General features: G+C 53.7%; 1 protein-coding gene across 1 annotated transcript in view; it reads left to right on the top strand.

The window, feature by feature from the left end:
- CACNG1 (calcium voltage-gated channel auxiliary subunit gamma 1) overlaps positions 1 to 18,472 on the top strand; it is a 35,748-nt gene extending 17,276 nt beyond the window's left edge. The window contains exons 2-4 of the mRNA XM_069749176.1: positions 10,733 to 10,807; positions 13,689 to 13,826; positions 18,139 to 18,472. Coding sequence (XP_069605277.1) covers positions 10,733 to 10,807; positions 13,689 to 13,826; positions 18,139 to 18,365 — 440 coding nt within the window. The 3' untranslated portion in view covers positions 18,366 to 18,472. The remainder of the gene's footprint in view (positions 1 to 10,732; positions 10,808 to 13,688; positions 13,827 to 18,138) is intronic.
- Positions 18,473 to 22,037: the final 3,565 nt, after the last annotated feature.

Raw genomic sequence — 22,037 nt, 5'->3', positions numbered from 1 at the left:
ACAAAGTGGTGTGAATGGTGGGGATGATAAAGGTATCTTCCCCGTGAACCGTGACAGATTGGTGGGATCCCTAACATATCCAGTGGATCCGTAACATATTGGTGGGATCCCGGTGGGATTTGTGACATATTGGTGGCAGAGTGGTGGGATCATAGAGCATTAGTGATCTGGTTTGAGCACTCATTCCTCTCACTAAAAACTTGCACAGTTCTTACAAGGACTTGGTGCAAAAAAAGTTTGGGAGAACAAGCTCAGTTGTTACTAGTCTTGAGACAATAGTGTGTACTTGCGATTACCCCCTACCCCTCTCTTCGTTTTTCTATCCTATCTTTTATTTGGCAACCATGGTTATGCTGGGAGAAACCTTTTATAAGAAGCAGACCAAGGACACTCTTATTGCCTTGTGCATGTCACAGCAGATTGACTTTGCGGGCAAAAACAAAGACCAACTGGTCGCGGATCTGGTGCAATGGGAAGCTACTCCAGACCTTTCTCAGAGCACAGCGGGTACAGAAGCCGGCCCAAGCGAAAATGGTGCTGCGGCCGAGTTCCAACCACTGAATTCCGGCCCTACTAGCAACCAGGGCGGATGGGACCCCCACCTGCTGGCGGCCTTGGAACAACTCCCTGCCGATGACGGGGAGGGACGTCTGCAGCTGATCCAGCAATAATACGAGAGAGCTGAGCGAGATGCCCAAGCTCGGAGGGACCATGAACTGCAGCTGGCCCAACTCAGAGCCAACTATATACTACGCAGAGCAGTGGGTCCAGCAACGCGCAGTTCTCAAAACCCCATGCCAGAGCACTTTCCTGTGATGGAAAAGGACGGGGAATTGGACACTTTTCTGCGGGCCTTTGTGAAAGCCTACAGACAGTATCGGCTGCCTGGGAACCAATAGGCCCGATACCTGACCCCAGGGCTAAAAAGCAAAGCTCTGGAGGCGTTTGCTTCTCTTCTGTCAGACCAAGATGACGACTATGAGGCAATCAAGCAGGCCTTGATAACCAAGTACCAGCTTACACCTGAGGTTTACCGTAGAAAGTTCCAGAACCTTCAACGTGGCCCACATGACAGCTATGGAGATGTGGCACATGGACTCAGGACCCACTTTGACCAGTGAACCCAAGGACTGTCAGTGACCACCTTTGCACAGCTGCAAGACCTGATGATCAAAGACCAGTTCTTACATCTTTGCCCAGCTGAGGTGCGACAGTTCGTGATGGACAGAGAACCCAAAGATGTGACTAAAGCAACGCAGATTGCCGATGCCTATGAGGCCAACTGGAAATCGGGAGTGCGGAAGCCAGTCACCACCAGCTGGAGAGGGGGTAAGCCTGCATCTAACGCCAGTACCCCTGCCAGCCAACTCACCAGAGGCCCTGTTCCCGTTGTCAACAACACCAGACCTACCACCGACCTTCGCCAGTGTATTTCCTAAAAACAGACTGCTCATATCAGCGTCAACTGTCCGGAGAAGCAGAGGAACCCCCCAGCCAAGGCTCCAGGGCCTAATGCAGCAGTTATTTTGGTGGGTGGGGCAGTTGGGAGGGTGTGTGACAACGTGCTGCACGTCACCATGGGGGGCCATGTCGCTACAGGCCTAAGGCCATGTTCACACGTTCAGTATTTTTCACGTTTTTTTCGCTATAAAAACGTGATAAAAACGCGAAAAAAAACGCCTACATATGCCTCCTATTATTTACAGTGTATTCCGCATTTCTTGTGCAAATGTTGCATTTTTTTCCGCAAAAAAATCGCATTGCGGAAAAAAAAGCAACATGTTCATTAAATTTGCGGAATTGCGGGTATGCCGCACACCTAGGAATGCATTGATCTGCTTACTTTCCGCATGGGGCTGTGCTCACCATGCGGGAAGTAAGCAGATTATGTGCGGTTGGTACCCAGGGTGGAGGAGAGGAGACTCTCCTCCACGGACTGGGCACCATATAATTGGTAAAAAAAAAAAAAGAATTAAAATAAAAAATAGTGATATACTCACCCTCTGATGGCCCCGGAGTCTTCCCGCCTCTCAGCGGCTTCCGTTCCTATAGATGTTCTGTGTGAAGGACCTGCGAAAACGTCGCCGTCTTGTGATTGGTCGCGTGACCGCTCATGCGACGTCATCGAAGGTCCTGCACACACACACACACCATCTATAGGAACGGACGCCGCTGAGGAGATCGGCTGTCTGCAGGTGAGTATAACCTTTTTTTTATTATTTTTAAACATTCTATCTTTTACTATTGATGCTGCATAGGCAGCATCTGTAGTAAAAAGTTGGTCACACTTGTCAAACACTATGTTTACAAGTGTGACCAACCTGTCAGTCAGTTTTCCAAGCGATGCTACAGATCGCTTGGAAAACTTTAGCATTCTGCAAGCTAATTTCGCTTGCAAAATGCTAAAAAAAAACGTGAAAAAAACGTGAAAAAAACGCAAAAAAAAATGCGGATTTCTTGCAGAAAATTTCCGGTTTTCTTCAGGAAATTTCTGCAAGAAATCCTGACGTGTGCACATACCCTCAAGGACATCGGGGCTGAACGAACCCTCATCCGACCCGAACTGGTGGCCCGGGAAGAGATTATTCCGGGGAAAACCATGACTGTCACTGGGATTGGGGGCATCAGCTGTCCCTGCCAATGGCGAGGGTGTATATAGATTGGGGTGCTGGGGGCGGGGTAAAGGAAGTGAGGCTATCTGATAAGTTGCCCACTGATGTTTTATTGGGGACTGATTTGGGGAGGATGGTTGCATACTACGTTCCTGACACCCCTCCCCAATTGCATGCTGATGATAGCGATGGGAAATTGCATGTGTTACCTGACAATGCTTTACCACTTAATGATGTACCTGTTAATTATTTTTCTGAAAATGCCGAAGGTAATACTGATGATGCCGATGATGAAAATGCGCATGTGGTACCTGATAACCATTTGTGTACCAAGAATGACGTATTTACAGATGCAGGGCTGCTCAGCCACGGCACTCTGCGGGGTGGGATGGCTGAGGAACCCCTAACAGGAGCAAGTCATGGTGCTCAGGGAAATGGGGAGATGCATGGGAACCGTAAGGAAGGTGATGCCGTGCAACTGACCAGTGCCACAGAGGAAGGTAACTGCCCCATAAGTAGCATTGCTCCTGGGATGTTGGGGGTGGATGGGGAGGTATAGCCCATAGCAACACCGGCTGATAGGTCTGTGGAAATCCCCGAGGAGACAGCCTACGTAGCTGCTGTCACCCGCAGTCAGAGTGCCCGGAACGCAGATAACGTTCTGCCTTCTGGACCCTCCTCAGTCACAGGCGTGACTGAACCAGAGATGGACCCAGAGCAGGTCCAAGAGGGTTCCCGTGGGGAAGGGACCCTGATGTCGCTTCTGGCTTCCCCTAGTCAGGAGTTCCAGGCCGCTCTGCGCACAGATGCGAGCCTGGAGAATTTGAGACACCTCGCCGAGACTTCCACCTCCGTGATGGATAAGGAGAGGGTGTTCTAAGAACGAGGAAGGTTATACCGGGAGACAGTACCCTAAAAATCCCAAAAGGAGTGGTTGAAGGAAAGACAGCTGGTCGTCCCACATCAATTCAGGGGTGAGTTGTTACGGATTGCCCATGAGATCCCACTCGCTGGACACTTGGGGATCAGCAAAACTAAGGCTGGCTGTCTAAACACTTCTATTGGCCCAAAAATGGGGACAAATGTGACAAACTACTGCCGCTCCTGTATCACCTGTCAAAGATTGGGGAAGGCGGGGCCTGGTCTTAAGGCTCTCCTAATCCCTTTGCCAGTGATAGAGGAGCCTTTCCAGAGAATCGCGGTGGACATTGTGAGCCCGCTGGCCGTCTCCAGCAGCTCTGGAAAGCGATATATCCTTACTGTGGTAGACTACGCTACCCGGTATCCAGAGGCAGTAGCTCTGTCGTCAACTAGGGCAGATAAGGTGGCGGATGTACTGTTGGCCATCTTTTCACGGGTAGGATTTCCCAGGGAGATGCTTACCGATCAAGGGACCCAATTCATGTCTCGCCTAACGGAAGCTCTCTGTAAGAAAATGCAGGTGAAGCGTCTGGCATCAAGTGCGTATCACCCACAGACCAATGGTTTGTGTGAGCGCTTCAATGGTACTCTCAAACAGATGCTACGCATGCTGGTTGATACCCAAGAGCACGACTGGGAGTAGTACCTCCCACACTTGCTATTCGCTTACCGAGAGGTTCCGCAGGCCTCAACGGGGTTCTCCCCCTTCGAGCTCCTGTACGGAAAGCGAGTCCAGGGACCCCTTGGGTTGGTAAGGGAATCCTGGGAAGAGGAGCCGAACCCTTCTGAAGTGTCCATAGTGGAGAATGTCATGCGCTTCCGTGACAAAATGCAGACCTTGATGCAGTTGATGCATGACAACATGACGCAGGCTCAGGCTGACCAGAAGCACTGGTTCGACCAGAACGCCCGGGAACGGACCTACCAGGTGGATCAAAAGGTGTGGGTGCTGGTCCCCATACCAAAGGATAAGTGTCAGGCAGCTGGGAGGGCCAGTACGTCGCCCACCAACAGCTCAACCTAGTCACCTTTGTGACTAGGGTAGGCAAAAGGCCTTTTACGTCAACATGATGAAGGCTCATCACGAATGTGAAGCTTAAGTCCTACCGGTCTGCAGCCTGCCTGAAGACGGAGAGGAAGACCCCGTCCTGGACATGCTGGCCCAAGCCAAGGCCGGTGGGTCCATCGAGGAAGTGGAGGTAAGCGCCTTGTTAACCGAACCCCAGCAGTCGCAGTTGCGGACCACACTGGAACCCTTTTGGGCCATTTTCTCCAACCGACCTGAAAGGACTGAGTTAGCGTCCACGAGGTGGACACCGGGAATCATGCCCCACTACGGCAAACACCCCATCGAATCTCTGACCAGGTGCAGCAGGTTATGCGCAAGGAGATCGATGAGATGTTACAGCTTGAGGTGATTCAACTGTCAAAGAGCGCGTGGGCCTCACCTGTAGTTCTCGTGCCAAAGAAGGATCGAACCACCCTATTCTGTGTGGTCTACAGGGGGATCAACGCCATCACACCCTCTGACATGCACCCAATGCCGCACATCGAAGAGCTGCTTGAGCGGTTAGCTGGTGCAAAATATCTGACCATAATAGATCTGAGTCGAGGATACTGGCAGATTCCCCTGGGCCCCAAGGCTCAGAAGTTTGCTTTTATTACACCCTTCGGACTGTACGAGTCCCCAGTCATTCCCTTCGGCATGAAGAATGCCCCTGCACTTTCCAGCGGATGATCAACCACCTGCTTCAGGGACTGGAGAAGTACGTGGTGGCGTACCTGGATGACATTGCCATCTTCAGTTCCTCCTGGAATAAACACCTGCAGCATCTTCAGGAGGTGCTCAGGTGAATTCACCAAGCCGCTCTGACCATCAAGCCACTTCATACAGAACTATAGTAGCCTGGCAAATCCCTTGACGGACCTCACCAGGAAGAAGCTACCCCACATAGTCGACTGGACCGACCGCTGTGAGGTGGCCTTCCAGGCGTTGAAAACAACCTTGTGCAACGCGCCGGTGTTGAAAGCAGTTGACCGTTCTTGGTGCAGACCGACGCCAGCGAGTTTGGCCTCAGTGCTGTGCTCAGCCAGGTCGACTTGGGGAACCCCAAGCACCCTGTGTTGTACCTGAGCCGGAAGCTTCTGCCTATTCCACCATCGAGAAGGAGTGCCTGGCCATAGTATGGCCCTGCAATGTTTGCAGCCCTACCTGTATGGTCGCACCTTCACTGTGGTGACGGACCACCACCCTCTGCGTAGGCTGCAAGCCATGTGTGGAACCAACGGAAGGTTGCTATGCTGGAGCCTTGCCCTCCAGCAGTACGACTTTACAATCAAATGCAAAACGGGCAGAGAGCATGGCAATGCAGATGGGTTGTCCCGCCAGGGTGAACCTGCTGAGGTGCGCCTGGAGGAGTACTGAGAGGTCCTGCCTCCATAGCACAGTCTAAAAGGGGAGGTGTCAGGAACATGAGGCATTTGGTTGTCTATGATCACGCACACTGAGCTTTGCTACATCCAAGACGAGAGAACAGACACACTGTCGGCCATTCCGACCCACCTCTTCTCACTCTGCCTGCTGCCGGTGTGTTTTATTCAAAACCCCACAGTTTCCCTCCTCCCACAAGAATTTATATGGTTCTACGCTGCAAATACCAGACTATGTGAAAACTACTCCTTCCCTCCTCCCGCATGATACCAGCCAAAATTGGTATAACCCCTTCCAAGCTGCATGAGATCCTTTGTTCTATTAACGTGATATATAGGGGCACCGGAATCTCTGTATACAGGGAGCTCCCCCTAGTGGTGGCTGCAGACAGGATCTTATCATGTATCTCTGTATACAGGGAGCTCCCCCTAGTGGTGGCTGCACACAGGATCTTATCATGTATCTCTGTATACAGGGAGCTCCCCCTAGTGGTTGCTACAGACAGGATCTTATCATGTATCTCTGTATACAGGGAGCTCCCCCTAGTGGTGGCTGCAGACAGGATCTTATCATGTATCTCTGTATACAGGGAGCTCCCCCTAGTGGTGGCTGCAGACAGGATCTTATCATGTATCTCTTTATGCAGGGAGCTCCCCCTAGTGGTGACCACAGACAGGATCTTATCATGTATCTATGTACACAGGGATCTCCCCCTAATGGTGACTGCAGACAGGATCTTATCATGTATCTCTGTATACAGGGAGCTCCCCCTAGTGGTGACTGCAGACAGAATCTTATCATGTATCTCTGTATACAGGGAGCTCCTCCTAGTGGTGGCTGCAGACAGGATCTTATCATGTATCTCTGTATACAGGGAGCTCCCCCTAGTGGTGGCTGCAGACAGGATCTTATCATGTGTCTCTGTATACAGGGAGCTCCCCTAGTGGTGGCTGCAGACGGGATCTTATCATGTATCTCTGTATACAGGTAGCTTCCCCTAGTGGTGGCTGCAGACAGGATCTTATCATGTGTCTCTGTATACAGGGAGCTCCCCCTAGTGGTGACTGCAGACAGAATCTTACCATGTATCTCTGTATACAGGGAGCTCCCCCTAGTGGTGACTGCAGACAGAATCTTATCATGTATCTCTGTTTACAGGGAGCTCCCCCTAGTGGTGGCTGCAGACAGGATCTTATCATGCATCTCTGTTTACAAGGAGCTCCCCCTAGTGGTGGCTGCAGACAGGATCTTATCATGTATCTCAGCATACAAGGAGCTCCCCTAGTGGTGACTGGGTACTGACTACAATATTAGATTGTCAGTAGGACGGTGTAATAAATGTACCTGAGTAAAATAATGAGATTTTCCTTATGTAAATTATTTTTAGCGCTGCATTGTGGTAGCAGTCCTTTTCCCGGCAGCACAGAGTATTTCAGGAGAGTATTGAAGTTCTGTCTCTCTTTGGGGGCCACATAGGGTCACCCTAGAATATACATTATTCAGGGTCATGAAAATTCTCCTTTGCTCGGCGGCTTCGCTCATTAACCCTGTAACAGAAGACGTTGTGCACTTCTCTCAGGCTCCGGGTGGCACCTGCCGGTCTGTATGGGATCACTTACACTGTGCAGCCCCCGTACGGGTGACTCCGGGCAGGTGCGGGGTGACATGCCTTGAGCCCCTCCATACTCCGAGCCTATTTTGGATGGTCCTGCCCGCACCCTCTTTAGACCTGAACACAGAATCCGACAGCTGCTCGACTGCCAGTATCACAGCCCCCAACAACTCAGAATCGGACGGACCACCGTAGCGCACAAGTGATGTGGACCCCAAACCATTCTCTGCTCTGGGGTCTCGCTGATCTGAAGCTGACACACGTCCATGTGGAGCAGAATTTATTGCAGCAAATGTCACTCACTCTAATAATAATCCGCTCACATAAAACAGAGGGATCGTCGTTCGATGGCCGCTCATAAACAGCCAGCTGTCCACACCTCTGACTGACAGCGGCAGACGAGGGCCCCGAACGGGGGTCCCCACCACCCCATCCCCCGACTCATTACACTCCAGATATAAATACCCCATGTCGGAGGTTGGGTCATACCCGAAATGCTGCAGTCTGTCCGTTAGTGACAAATCTATCGCCGCTTAAGTTGAGTGCTAGACTTCTTTATATTTATATTGAAGGTCTGGGAACCTAGTCTAAGCACCACAGTATAGCTGTGCACACGGTGTTTTCTCTCACGTTAGTGACGGTCGTGATATAATACTGTGGGTTTGGCGGATTTATTCTGATACGCGATGTGTTCCACCCGTAATATTCGATCGCTGTACTAAACATGGCGCACAAGACGCGCAGAAAAAGTCACAAGTTTCAGTGCAATACACCTGATCTGCCACCGGGGGCGCAGCTTCATTGCCTGTTTAATGGTGAAGGGACCCAGAAATGATAATGTTTATCCATCCGAGGCATCTATGGAAGAGACCCCCATTATACCACCCCTCCCCCGGCAGCTGCTTTCCCACCCAGGACAGTGGCGAGTGGAAGATGATATCCTGCTAATGAATCTGGATTGCAGCTGATATAATGGGATTAGGAAGAAATCTGGAGGTGGCGGAATGTGAGGGGTCAGTGACAGTGGGGGGTCCCAGGACGGAGAAGTGAGTGAGAGGAGACCGCCGCTGTACACAGGTGGCACGGAGCAGTCAGGAGATATCGGCCACCATCAGACCCCCAGAACGCTCTTCACACCGATGTGTGGCTGGGGGGCAGCTTGCTGCAGCAGAAACCTCCCCCCACAGCCCGCTTGTATGGTTTCCCACTATGATGTAGCTGGACGCGGGTCGTCCGTGCAGGTGAAGTCGCCGTCTCCCGCTCGTTTTCCGCAACCCCTTTAACCTTCTCTGCTTTTATTCTGCTCTTTATGAAAGCTATAAATACAGCGAGGCAGCGGCGCTGTCAGCGCAGGGGCGATGGCGACGTGATACGAGGTGACAGCTCCTGTTTTCTGCGGCCAGCAGTCCAGGAATCGCAGTAATGAAGCAGAAAACCTGCAGGAAATGTGTTGGGATGTGGCAGCTGCTGGGAGCGGTGAGAATGACGGTCTGCGCTGCCCCCCAGAAATACACAGACGATACCAGGGCGGCAGCCATGGTGCTGGAGATCATAAGCGTTCGAATGCTGTTCTAGAAATAAAAGGTCTGAAAGATTGTATAAAACATATATTCACCTGGGGAGGGTGTTGTGCTGGCTGCAGTACCTGCCTGTCACCTCTGGAGGGTGCTGTGCCAGCTGCAGTATCTGCCTGTCACCTATGGGGGCGCTGTGCCAGCTGCAGTACGTGCCTGTCACCTATGGGGGGCGCTGTGCCAGCTGCAGTACCTGCCTGTCACCTCTGGGGGGCGCTTTGCCGGCTGCAGTACCTGCCTGTCACCTCTGTGGGGCGCTGTGCCAGCTGCAATACTTACCTGTAACCTCTGTGGGGGGCTGTGCTAGCCGTAGTAGTTACCTGTCACCTCTGTGGGGGCTGTGCCAGCTGCAGTACTTACCTGTAACCTCTGTGGGGCGCTATACCGTCCGTAGTACTTACCTGTCCACTCTGTGGGGCGTTGTTCCGGCTGCAGTACCTACCTGTCCCCTCTGTGGGGCGCTACACCGGCCGTAGTACTTACCTGTCCACTCTGTGGGGCGCTGTGCTGGCTGCAGTACCTACCTGTCCTCTCTGTGGGGCGCTGTGCCATATGCAGTACTTACCTGTCACCTCTGTGGGGCTGTGCTAGCCGTAGTAGTTACCTGTCACCTCTGTGGGGGCTGTGCCAGCTGCAGTACTTACCTGTAACCTCTGTGGGGCGCTATACCGTCCGTAGTACTTACCTGTCCCCTCTGTGGGGCGTTGTTCCGGCTGCAGTACCTACCTGTCCCCTCTGTGGGGCGCTACACCGGCCGTAGTATTTACCTGTCCGCTCTGTGGGGCGCTGTGCCGGCTGCAGTACCTACCTGTCCTCTCTGTGGGGTGCTGTGCCATATGCAGTACTTACCTGTCACCTCTGTGGGGCGCTGTGCTGGCTGCAGTACTTACCTGTCCACTCTGTGGGGCGCTATACCGTCCGTAGTACTTACCTGTCCCCTCTGTGGGGCGTTGTTCCGGCTGCAGTACCTACCTGTCCCCTCTGTGGGGCGCTACACCGGCCGTAGTACTTACCTGTCCCCTCTGTGGGGCGTTGTTCCGGCTGCAGTACTTACCTGTCCCCTCTGTGGGGGCTGTGCCAGTCTCAGTACCTACCTGTCCCCTCTGTGGGGGCTGTGCCAGCTGTAGTACCTACCTGTCACCTCTAGGGGGCTGTGCTTGCTGCAGTACTTACCTGTCAACTCTGTGCGGCGCTGTGCCGGCTGCAGTATTTACCTGTCACATCTGTGGGGTGCTGTGCTGGCTGCAGTACTTACCTGTCCCCTCTGTGGGGGCTGTGCCAGCCTCAGTATCTACCTGTCCCCTCTGTGGGGGCTGTGCCAGCTGTAGTACCTACCTGTCACCTCTAGGGGTGCTGTGTCGGCTGCAGTATTTACCTGTCAACTCTGTGGGGCGCTGTGCCGGCCGCAGTACTTACCTGTCACCTCTGGGTGGTGCTGTTTTGGTGGCAGAACTTACCTGTTCCCTTTGTGGAGGCTCTGTGACCTCTAAGGGGCGCTGTGACCTCTAGGGGGCATGCTATTTATCAGCAGGTTGGTTGGTGACTAAATGTCTGTGATAATAACTGCAGATTTCTCTTCCAGATGTGAACTGCTCATATTTTAAACACTTCACCTCCGGAGAAAATGCCGAAATCCTAGAAGTCACCACCCAGAAAGGTAAGTGTGGCGGTCTGGGGCAGGTGCAGATGGCAGCAGGGAGAGGGGTGCAGATAGCAGTAGGGAGAGGGGTGCGGGGGCAGGTGCAGGTGGCAGCAGGATGCAAGGGCCGGTACAGGTGGCAGTAGGGTGCAAGGGCAGGTAAAGGGGGCCGGAGGGTGCGTGGTACGATGACATGTATAGGTAGCAGGAGGGTGCGGGTTGCAGCGGCATGTACAGGTGTCAGCACGGTGCAGGAGCAGGTGGCAGCAGAGTGCATGGGCAGGTACAGGTGGCACCAAGGTGCAGGATGCATAGGCAGGTACAGATGGCAGCATGGCGCAGGGGTAGGTCCAAGTGGCACCAGGGTGCAGGATGCATGAGCAGGTACAGGTGGCAGCAATGTGCAGATGCAAGTGCAGGTGCAAGTAGGGCGCAGGTACAAGAGGCAGCAGGGTGCAGGATGCATAGGCAGGTACAGGTGGCAGCAATGTGCAAGGGCAGGTGCAGATGGCAGCAGGGTGCATGGGCAGGTACAGGTGGCAGCAGGGTGCATGGGCAGGTACAGGTGGCAGCAGGGTGCAGGGGCAGGTACAGGTGGCAGCAGGGTGCATAGGCAGGTACAGGTTGCAGCAGGGTGCATGGGCATGTACAGGTGGCACCAGGGTGCAGGATGCATGGGCAGGTACAGGTGGCAGCAAGTTTCAGGGGCAGTTGCAGGTGGCAGCTGGGGGCATGGGCAGGTACAGGTGGCAGCAGGTCACGGGCAGGTACAGGTGGCAGCAGGTTGCAAGGGCAGGTACAGGTGGCAGCAGAGTGCATGGGCAGGTACAGGTGGCAGCAGGGTGCAGGTTGCATGGGCAGGTAAAGGTGGCAGCAGGGTGCTGGGTGCATGGGCAGGTACTGGTGGCAGCAGGGTGCATGGTGCATGGGCAGGTAAAGGTGGCAGCTTGGTGCAGGGTGCATGGGCAGGTACAGGTGGCAGCAGGGTGCAGGGTGCATGGGCAGGTACAGGTGACAGCAGAGTGCATGGGCAGGTACAGGTGGCAGCAGGGTGCAGGGGCAGGTACAGGTGGCAGCAGGGTGCAGGGTGCATGAGCAGGTACAGGTGACAGCAGGGTGCATGGGCAGGTACAGGTGACAGCAGGGTGCATGGGCAGGTACAGGTGGCAGCAGGGTGCAGGGGCAGGTACAGGTGGCAAGAGGGTGCAGGGTACATGGGCAGGTACAGGTAGCAGCAGGGTGCATGGGCAGGTACAGGTGGCAGCAGGGTGCAGGTTGCATGGGCAGGTAAAGGTGGCAGCAGGGTGCTGGGTGCATGGGCAGGTACTGGTGGCAGCAGGGTGCATGGTGCATGGGCAGGTAAAGGTGGCAGCTTGGTGCAGGGTGCATGGGCAGGTACAGGTGGCAGCAGGGTGCAGGGTGCATGGGCAGGTACAGGTGACAGCAGGGTGCATGGGCAGGTACAGGTGGCAGCAGGGTGCAGGGGCAGGTACAGGTGGCAGCAGGGTGCAGGGTGCATGAGCAGGTACAGGTGACAGCAGGGTGCATGGGCAGGTACAGGTGGCAGCAGGGTGCAGGGGCAGGTACAGGTGACAGCAGGGTGCATGGGCAGGTACAGGTGGCAGCAAGTTTCAGGGGCAGTTGCAGGTGGCAACTGGGGGCATGGGCAGGTACAGGTGGCAGCAGGGTGCAGGGGCAGGTACAGGTGGCAAGAGGGTGCAGGGTACATGGGCAGGTACAGGTAGCAGCAGGGTGCATGGGCAGGTACAGGTGGCAGCAGGGTGCAGGGGAAGGTACAGGTGGCACCAGGGTGCAGGATGCATGGGCAGGTACAGGTGGCAGCAGGTCACGGGCAGGTACAGGTGGCAGCAGGGTGCAAGGGCAGGTACAGGTGGCAGCAGAGTGCATGGGCAGGTACAGGTGGCAGCAGGGTGCAGGTTGCATGGGCAGGTAAAGGTGGCAGCAGGGTGCTGGGTGCATGGGCAGGTACTGGTGGCAGCAGGGTGCATGGTGCATGGGCAGGTAAAGGTGGCAGCTTGGTGCAGGGTGCATGGGCAGGTACAGGTGGCAACAGGGTGCAGGGTGCATGAGCAGGTACAGGTGACAGCAGGGTGCATGGGCAGGTACAGGTGGCAGCAGGGTGCAGGGGCAGGTACAGGTGACAGCAGTTTGCATGGGCAGGTACAGGTGGCAGCAGGGTGCAGGGGCAGGTACAGGTGACAGCAGGGTGCAGGGGCAGGTACAGGTGGCAGCAGGGTGCATGGGCAGGTACAGGTGGCAGCAGGGTGCAGGGGCAGGTACAAGTGGCAGCAGGGTGCACGAGTAGGTACAGGTGACAGCAGGGTGCAGGAGCAGGTACAGGTGGCAAGAGGGTGCAGGGTACATGGGCAGGTACAGGTGGCAGCAGGGTGCAGGGTGCATAAGCAGGTAAAGGTGGCAGCAGGCAGGGCAGGTAACAGTGGTGGTTACCCCCAGTGTTGCCTGCGGGGCAGGATCGTCTTCGCTGAGGGATGGCATTATCTGCGGTGAGGACAGGACAATAATCTCCACTGGGCACTGCGGGATTATCACCTCACTGACCCCGGAGTGGGCACACAATTCCCGGCTGTCACATTCCTGTTGGCAGCAGCTGTCTGTTAGCCGTCTTCATTCTTTTTTCTCTCGGGATCTCCGCTTGCTGTCAGAAGTGTAAATTGCTCTCCTGACCTGGTCCTCCTTACACAGCTGAGGGTTTGTTACAGTGTTTCAGTGCAGACAAAGACAATATCATCTCTCCTGCTACCTACACCACGCTGATACATTGTAACAGTGCCTCAGCTGTGAGCAAGACAATTTGCTGTGCTGGAGGGGAGACCACCAGTGAGCTGCGCTGACCGCCCTGCGGGGTTTCTCTCTGCAGAGTACAGCATTTCGGCAGCCGCCATCGCCATCATCGGGGTGGGCTTCATGACCATCGGCACAGTCTGCACGCTGCTGTCCTTCAAGCAGAAGCTGGACTACCTCCTGAAGCCGGCCGGACTCTTCTACATGTTCTCAGGTACGTCCAGGAAGGCTACACCCACAGGACTCCTAACCTGCACCAAGTAGTCTGTAAGGTGGGGCGCTGTACAGGCCCCTGGCATAAGGCAAGCAGTCCCACTGTCCAAAACATCTTACTTAAAGGGGCGGTAACCTGTTTGTGGGATCCCTTTTAATATACATTGTCATGGCCCCCCCACACATGGTTCCTCCTCCTGACAGACACAGATATACAGATGCTTCTCACAAAATTAGAATATCATCAAAAAGTGAAACTCCTATATTATATAGAGTCATTAGAGAGTGATCTATTTCACGTGTTTATTTCTGTTAATGTTGATGATTATGGATTACAGTCAATGAAAACCCAAAAGTCATTATCTCAGTAAATTAGAATACTTTATAACACCAGCTTGAAAAATGATGCACTCAGTACTTGGTCGTGGCTCCTTCTGCATCAATACGGCATGACATGGAGGCGATGGTGGGTTATGGAAGCCCAGGTTACTTTGATAGCAGCCCTCAGCTCGTCTGCATTGTTGGGTCTGATGTCTCTCATCTTCCTCTTGACAATATCCATAGATTCTCTATGGGTTTAAGGTCAGACGAGTTTGCTGCCAATCAAGCCCAGTGATACTGTTGTTTGTAAACCAGGTCTTGGTACAGTTGGCAGTGTGGACAGGGGCAAGTCCTGCTGGAGAATGACATTTCCATCTCCAAAAAAGCTTGTCGGCAGAGGGAAGCATGAAGTGAACTGGCCTTTTCTTAACAATCCTTTCAAGGCTGCGGTTATCCCGGTTGCTTGTGCTCCTTTTTCTACCACACTTTTTCCTTCCACTACACTTTCCATTAATATTCTTGGATACAGCACTGTGTGAACAGCCGGCTTCTTTAGCAATGACCTTTTGTGGCTTCCCCTCCTTGTGGAGTGTCAATGACGACCTTCTGGACATCTGTCAGGTCAGAGTCTTCCCCATGATTGTGGAGCTACTGAAACAGACTAAAGGACCTTTATAAACTCTTAGGAAGCCTTGTGGGTGTTTTTTGTTAATTATTCTAATTTACTCAGATAATGACTGTTGTTTTTTCATTGGCTGTAAGCCATAATCATCAACATTAACAGAAATAAGCACATGGAATAGATCACTCTGTTGGTAATGACTCTATATAATATAGGAGTTTCACTTTTTGTATTGAAGAACTGAAATAAATTCACTTTTTGATTATATTCTAATTTTGTGAGAATGACTTGTACATGTGTAGATCATTACTCCCTGTGTCCTCTCTGCAGACCATCGCTCTTTCCTGTGGTGACACCTGCAGACCATTGCTCTTCCCTGTAGTCACACCTGCAGACCATCGCTCTTCTCTGCGGTAACACCTGCAGACCATCGCTCTTCCCTGTGGTGACACCTGCAGACCATTGCTCTTCCCTGTGGTGACCACTTGTAGACCATTGCTCTCCCCTGTGGTGACACCAGCGGACCATTGTTCTCCCCTGTGGTGACACCTGCGAACCATTGCTCTCCCCTGTGGTGACACCTGTAGACCATCGCTCTTCCCTGTGGTGACACCTGTAGACCATCGCTCTTCCCTGTGGTGACACCTGCAGACCATTGCTCTTCCCTGTAGTGACACCTGCGGACCATTGCTCTCCCCTCTAGTGACACCTGCGGACCATTGCTCTCCCCTGTGGTGACACCTGCGGACCATTACTCTTCCCTGTGGTGACATCTGCGGACCATTGCTTTCTCTGTGGTGACACCTGCAGACCATTGCTCTTCCCTGTGGTGACACCTGTAGACCATTGCTCTTCCCTGTGGTGACACCTGCAGACCATCGCTCTTCCCTGTGGTGACACCTGTAGACCATTACTCTTCCCTGTGGTGACACCTGCAGACCATTGCTCTTCCCTGTGGTGACACCTGTAGACCATTGCTCTTCCCTGTAGTGACACCTGCAGACCATTGCTCTTCCCTGTGGTGACACCGGTAGACCATTGCTCTCCCCTGTAGTGACACCTGTAGACCATTGCTCTTCCCTGTGGTGACACCTGTAGACCATTGCTCTTCCCTGTGGTGACACCGGCAGACCATTGTTCTTCCCTGTGGTGACACCTGTAGACCATTGCTCTTCCCTGTGGTGACACCGGCAGACCATTGTTCTTCCCTGTAGTGACACCTGTAGACCATTGCTCTTCCCTGTGGTGACACCTGCAGATCATCGCTCTTCCCTGTAGTGACACCTGTAGACCATTGCTCTTCCCTGTGGTGACACCTGTAGACGCTCTTCCCTGTGGTGACACCTGTAGACCATTGCTCTTCCCTGTGGTGACACCTGTAGACCATTGCTCTTCCCTGTGGTGACACCTGTAGACCATTGTTCTTCCCTGTAGTGACACCTGCAGACCATTGCTCTTCCCTGTGGTGACACCTGTAGACCATTGCTCTTCTGTTGTGAATTCCGCTCTTGGGCTCCCTCCGGTGGTTGTAAGTGGCACTTTTGTGAGTTCTGCTCTTGGGCTCCCTCTTGTGGTTTCAAGTGGTATGGCTGCTCCTTGGATTTAGCTGTCAGCAGCTGCTTCCACTGATTGTCTTTTCTGCTCGGCTATTTATGCCTGGCTCTTTCCTTCAGCCAGTGCCACTTGTAAATGGTTCCTGGTTGGATTCACATCTCTTTGGATTTCCCTGTTATCCTGACCAGTTCAGCAAAGCTAAGTCCTTGCTTGCTCTTTTCTGTCCACAGATTGTGGACTTATCCGTTCTGTGCATTCAATGTTTGTCCAGCTTATCAGTATGGATTAATTCTGTGTTGCTGGAAGCTCTGGGAAACAGATTTACCCTCCACACCTTTAAGGTACCTTCACACATAACGATATCATTAACGATATCGTTGCTTTTTGTGACGTAGCAACGATATCGTTAAGGAAATCGTTATGTGTGACAGCGACCAACGATCAGGCCCCTGCTGGGAGATCGTTGGTCGCTGATTAAAGTCCAGAAATTTATTTCGTCGCTGGACTCCCTGCAGACATCGCTGGATCGGCGTGTGTGACACCGATCCAGCGATGTCTTCACTGGTAACCAGGGTAAACATCGGGTTACTAAGCGCAGGGCCGCGCTTAGTAACCCGATGTTTACCCTGGTTACCAGCGTAAAAGTAAAAAAAACAAAACACTACATACTTACCTACCACTGTCTGTCCCCGGCGCTGTGCTTCTCTGCACTCCTCCTGCACTGGCTGTGAGCGTCGGTCAGCCAGAAAGCAGATGTCACCGCTCTGCTTTCCGGCCGCTGTGCTCACAGTCAGTGCAGGTGGAGTGCAGAGAAGCTGAGTGCCGGGGACAGACAGCAGAAGGTAAGTATGTAGTGTTTGTTTTTTTTACTTTTACGCTGGTAACCAGGGTAAACATCGGGTTACTAAGCGCGGCCCTGCGCTTAGTAACTCGATGTTTACCCTGGTTACCCGGGGACCTCGGGATCGTTGGTCGCTGGAGAGCTGTCTGTGTGACAGCTCTCCAGCGACCAAACAGAGACGCTGCAGCGATCGACATCGTTGTCGGTATCGCTGCAGCGTCGCTGAGTGTGACGGTACCTTTAGTCAGGTGTGGAGATTTTTGTAAACTCTGTGTGGACTTTTTGTAGTGTTTTATATTGACCGCACAGTATTCCATCCTGTCCTTTCTATCAAGCTAGACTGGCCTCCTGTGCTCATCCTGGTTTCATTCTGTGTATGTCTTTTTCCCTCTCCTCTCACAGTCATTATTTGTGGGGGGCTAATCTATCCTTTGGGAATTTTCTCTGAGGCAAGATAGCTTTTCTGTTTCTATCATTAGGGGTAGTTAGAGCTTAGGCTGTGACGAGGTGCCTAGGGAGTGTCAGAAGCATCCCACGGCTACTTCTAGTGTTGTGTTGAGCTTAGGGACTGCGGTCAGTACAGATACCACTTCCTTCTGAGCTCGTTCCATGTTGCTCCTTAACCACCAGATCATAACATTCTTCCCTGTGGTGACACCTGTAGACCATTGTTCTTCCCTGTGGTGACACTGGCAGACCATTGTTCTTCCCTGTAGTGACACCTGTAGACCATTGTTCTTCCCTGTAGTGATATCTGTAGACCATTGCTCTTCCCTGTGGTGACACCTGCAGACCATCTCTTCACTGTATTGACACCTGTAGACCATTGCTCCTCCCTGTAGTGACACCACCTGTAGACTATTGCTCTTCCCTGTGGTGACACCTGTAGACCATTGCTCTTCCCTGTAGTGACACCTGCAGACCATTGATCTTCCCTGTGGTGACACCTGCAGATCATTGCTCTGTTTCTTGCAGGCTTGTGTATCATCATCTCGGCGGAGGTGATCCGTCAGTCTGTGCATCGGATGATTGACAGCAAGGAAACGGTGTGGATTGAGTACTACTACTCCTGGTCTTTCGCCTGCGCCTGCTCGGCCTTCGCTCTGCTCTTCATCTGCGGCATCGCCCTTGTGATCATCTCTCTTCCCCGGATGCCCCGGAATCCATGGGAAACTTGTATGGACGCAGAACCCGAAATGTAAGAAGACCCCACAATCCCCCCAGGACGACGGGAGAGATGAGGGGGAGGGAACGAAGAAAAGTCTGGGGGCAAGAGACGCTCTGGACCCCGAGCCCCAAGGACCGCGACTCCCCCTCCTCCGCTTTTATCTGTTTTTTACTGTATATAAAGGTTTTATGTGAAGGATACAGCATGTGGACCCCTACAGGACCCGAAAAAGCAATGACCTCCGTCTCCTCCAGGATATTTAATAGCTCCAAGCCATAAGCTCACAATTCTTAAGAGACCTCATCAAAAATGTCAGTAGGTTCCCCGGACAGCGTGGGGGCGACACTGAGCGATTCCAGGAGTCCGGGCGTTAATGTGTTTATGTCTTACATGCCAGCCAGTTACCTTCTCGAAAACAGTCTGCCCCGCTCCTCCCATCTATAGGCAGGAAATTCCCAGTGCTACACCCCCAGACATACTGAGCAAGCTCCTCCCATCTATAGGCAGGCAGCCCCCAGTGCCACACCCCAGACATACTGAGCATGCTCCTCCCATCTATAGGCAGGCAGCTCCCAGTGGCACTCCCCCAGACATACTGAGCAAGCTCCTCCCATCTATAGGCAGGCAGCTGCCAGTGCCACACCACCAGAAATACTGAGCAAGCTCCTCCCATCTATAGGCAGGCAGCTCCCAGTGCCACACTCCCAGACATGCTGAGCAAGCTCCACCCATCTAAAGGCAGGCAGCTCCCAGTGCCACACCCCCGGACATACTGAGAAAGCTCCTCTCATCTATAGGCAGGCAGCTCCTAGTGCCACACCACCAGACATGCTGAATAAGCTCCTCCCATCTATAGGCAGGCAGCTCCAATTGCCACATCCCCGTACATACTGAGCAAGCTCCTCCCATCTATAGGCAGGCAGCTCCCATTGCCACACCCCCAGAAATACTGAGCAAGCTCCTCCCATCTATAGGCAGGCAGCCCCCAGTGCCACACCCCCGGACATACTGAGAAAGCTCCTCTCATCTATAGGCAGGCAGCTCCTAGTGCCACACCACCAGACATGCTGAATAAGCTCCTCCCATCTATAGGCAGGCAGCTCCAATTGCCACATCCCCGGACATACTGAGCAAGCTCCTCCCATCTATAGGCAGGCAGCTCCCAGTGCCACACCCCCAGAAATACTGAGCAAGCTCCTCCCATCTATAGGCAGGCAGCTCCCATTGCAACCCCCCCGAACATGTTGAGCAAGCTCCTCCCACTTATAGGCAGGAAGTTCCCAGTGCCACACCCCCGGACATACTGAGCAAGCTCCTCCCATCTATAGGCAGGCAGCTCCCAGTGGCACTCCCCCAGAAATACTGAGGAGCTCCTCTCATCTATAGGCAGGCAGCTCCCAGTGCCACACCCCCAGACATACTGAGAAAGCTCCTCCCATCTATAGGCAGGCAGCTCCCAGTGCCACACCCCCGGAAATGCTGAGCAAGCTCCTCCCATCTATAGGCTGGCAGCTCCCAGTGCCACACCCCCAGACATACTGAGGAAGCTCCTCCCATCTATAGGCAGGCAGCTCCCAGTGCTACACCCCCAGAAATACTGAGCAAGCTCCTCCCATCTATAGGCAGGCAGCCCCCAGTGCCACACCCCCAGACATGCTGAATAAGCTCCTCCCATATATAGGCAGGCAGCTCCCAGTGCCACACCCCCGGACATACTGAGAAAGCTCCTCTCAGCTATAGGCAGGCAGCTCCCAGTGCCACACCCCCGGACATACTGAGAAAGCTCCTCTCAGCTATAGGCAGGCAGCTCCCAGTGCCACACCCCCAGACATACTGAGAAAGCTCCTCCCATCTATAGGCAGGCAGCTCCCAGTGCCACACCCCCAGAAATATTGAGCAAGCTCCTCCCATCTATAGGCAGGCAGCTCCCAGTGCCACACCCCCAGAAATATTGAGCAAGCTCCTCCCATCTATAGGCAGGCAGCTCCCAGTGCTACACCCCCAGAAATACTGAGCAAGCTCCTCCCATCTATAGGCAGGCAGCCCCCAGTGCCACACACCCGGACATACTGAGAAAGCTCCTCTCATCTATAGGCAGGCAGCTCCCAGTGCCACACCCCCAGACATACTGAGCAAGCTCCTCCCATCTATAGGCAGGCAGCTCCCAGTGGCACTCCCCCAGAAATACTGAGGAGCTCCTCTCATCTATAGGCAGGCAGCTCCCAGTGCCACACCCCCAGACATACTGAGCAAGCTCCTCCCATCTATAGGCAGGCAGCTCCCAGTGGCACTCCCCCAGAAATACTGAGGAGCTCCTCTCATCTATAGGCAGGCAGCTCCCAGTGCCACACCCCCAGACATACTGAGCAAGCTCCTCCCATCTATAGGCAGGCAGCCCCCAGTGCCACACCCCCAGATATGCTGAATAAGCTCCTCCCATCTATAGGCAGGCAGCTCCCAGTGCCACACCCCCGGACATACTGAGAAAGCTCCTCATCTATAGGCAGGCAGCCCCCAGTGCCACACCCCCGGACATACTGAGAAAGCTCCTCTCATCTATAGGCAGGCAGCTCCCAGTGCCACACCCCCAGAAATACTGAGCAAGCTTTTCCCATCTATAGGCAGGCAGCTCCCAGTACCACACCTTCGGACATACTGAGCAGGCTCCTTCCATCTATAGGCAGGCAGCTCCCAGTGCCACACCCCCAGACATACTGAGAAAGCTCCTCCCATCTATAGGCAGGCAGCTCCCAGTGCCACACCCCCAGACACGCTGAGCAAGCTCCTCCCATCTATAGGCAGGCAGCCCCCAGTGCCACACCCCCAGACACGCTGAGCAAGCTCCTCCCATCTATAGGCAGGCAGCTCCTAGTGCCACACCACCAGACATGCTGAATAAGCTCCTCCCATCTATAGGCAGGCAGCTCCAATTGCCACACCCCCGGACATACTGAGCAAGCTCCTCCCATCTATAGGCAGGCAGCTCCCATTGCCACACCCCCGGACATGTTGAGCAAGCTCCTCCCATCTATAAGCAGGCAGCTCCCAGTGCCACACCCCCGGACATGCCGAGCAAGCTCCTACCATCTATAGGCAGGCAGCTCCCAGTACCACACCTTTGGACATACTGAGCAGGCTCCTCCCATCTATAGGCAGGCAGCTCCCAGTGCCACACCCCCAGAAATACTGAGCAAGCTTTTCCCATCTATAGGCAGGCAGCTCCTAGTGCCACACCCCCAGACATGCTGAATAAGCTCCTCCCATCTATAGGCAGGCAACTCAGTGCCACACCCCTGGACATGCTGAATAAGCTCCTCCCATCTATAGGCAGGCAGCTCCTAGTGCCACACCCCTGGACATGCTGAATAAGCTCCTCCCATCTATAGGCAGGCAGCTCCTAGAGCCACACCCTCAGACATGCTGAATAAGCTCCTCCCATCTATCGGCAGGCAGTTCCTAGTTCTACACCCATAGACATACTGAGCAGGCTCCTCCCATCTATAGGCAGGCAGCTCCCAGGGCCACACCCCTGGACATACTGAGCAAGCTCCTCCCATACATAGGCAGGCAACTCACAGTGCCACACCCCTGGACAGGCTGAGCAAGCTCCTCCCATTTCCTGCTGAGGTCACTGATATTGCCAATGAGAAGTCTAACGATGAATGAACAGTACAGCCAGCCGTTGACTTGTGGGGTCCGCACTGCC

The sequence above is a fragment of the Ranitomeya imitator genome, chromosome 2, assembly GCF_032444005.1.
Source record: "Ranitomeya imitator isolate aRanImi1 chromosome 2, aRanImi1.pri, whole genome shotgun sequence".
NCBI classification, from domain to species: Eukaryota; Metazoa; Chordata; class Amphibia; order Anura; family Dendrobatidae; genus Ranitomeya; species Ranitomeya imitator.
Note: the sequence above shows the minus strand (reverse complement) of the source record. Positions and strands in the feature narration are given on the sequence as shown.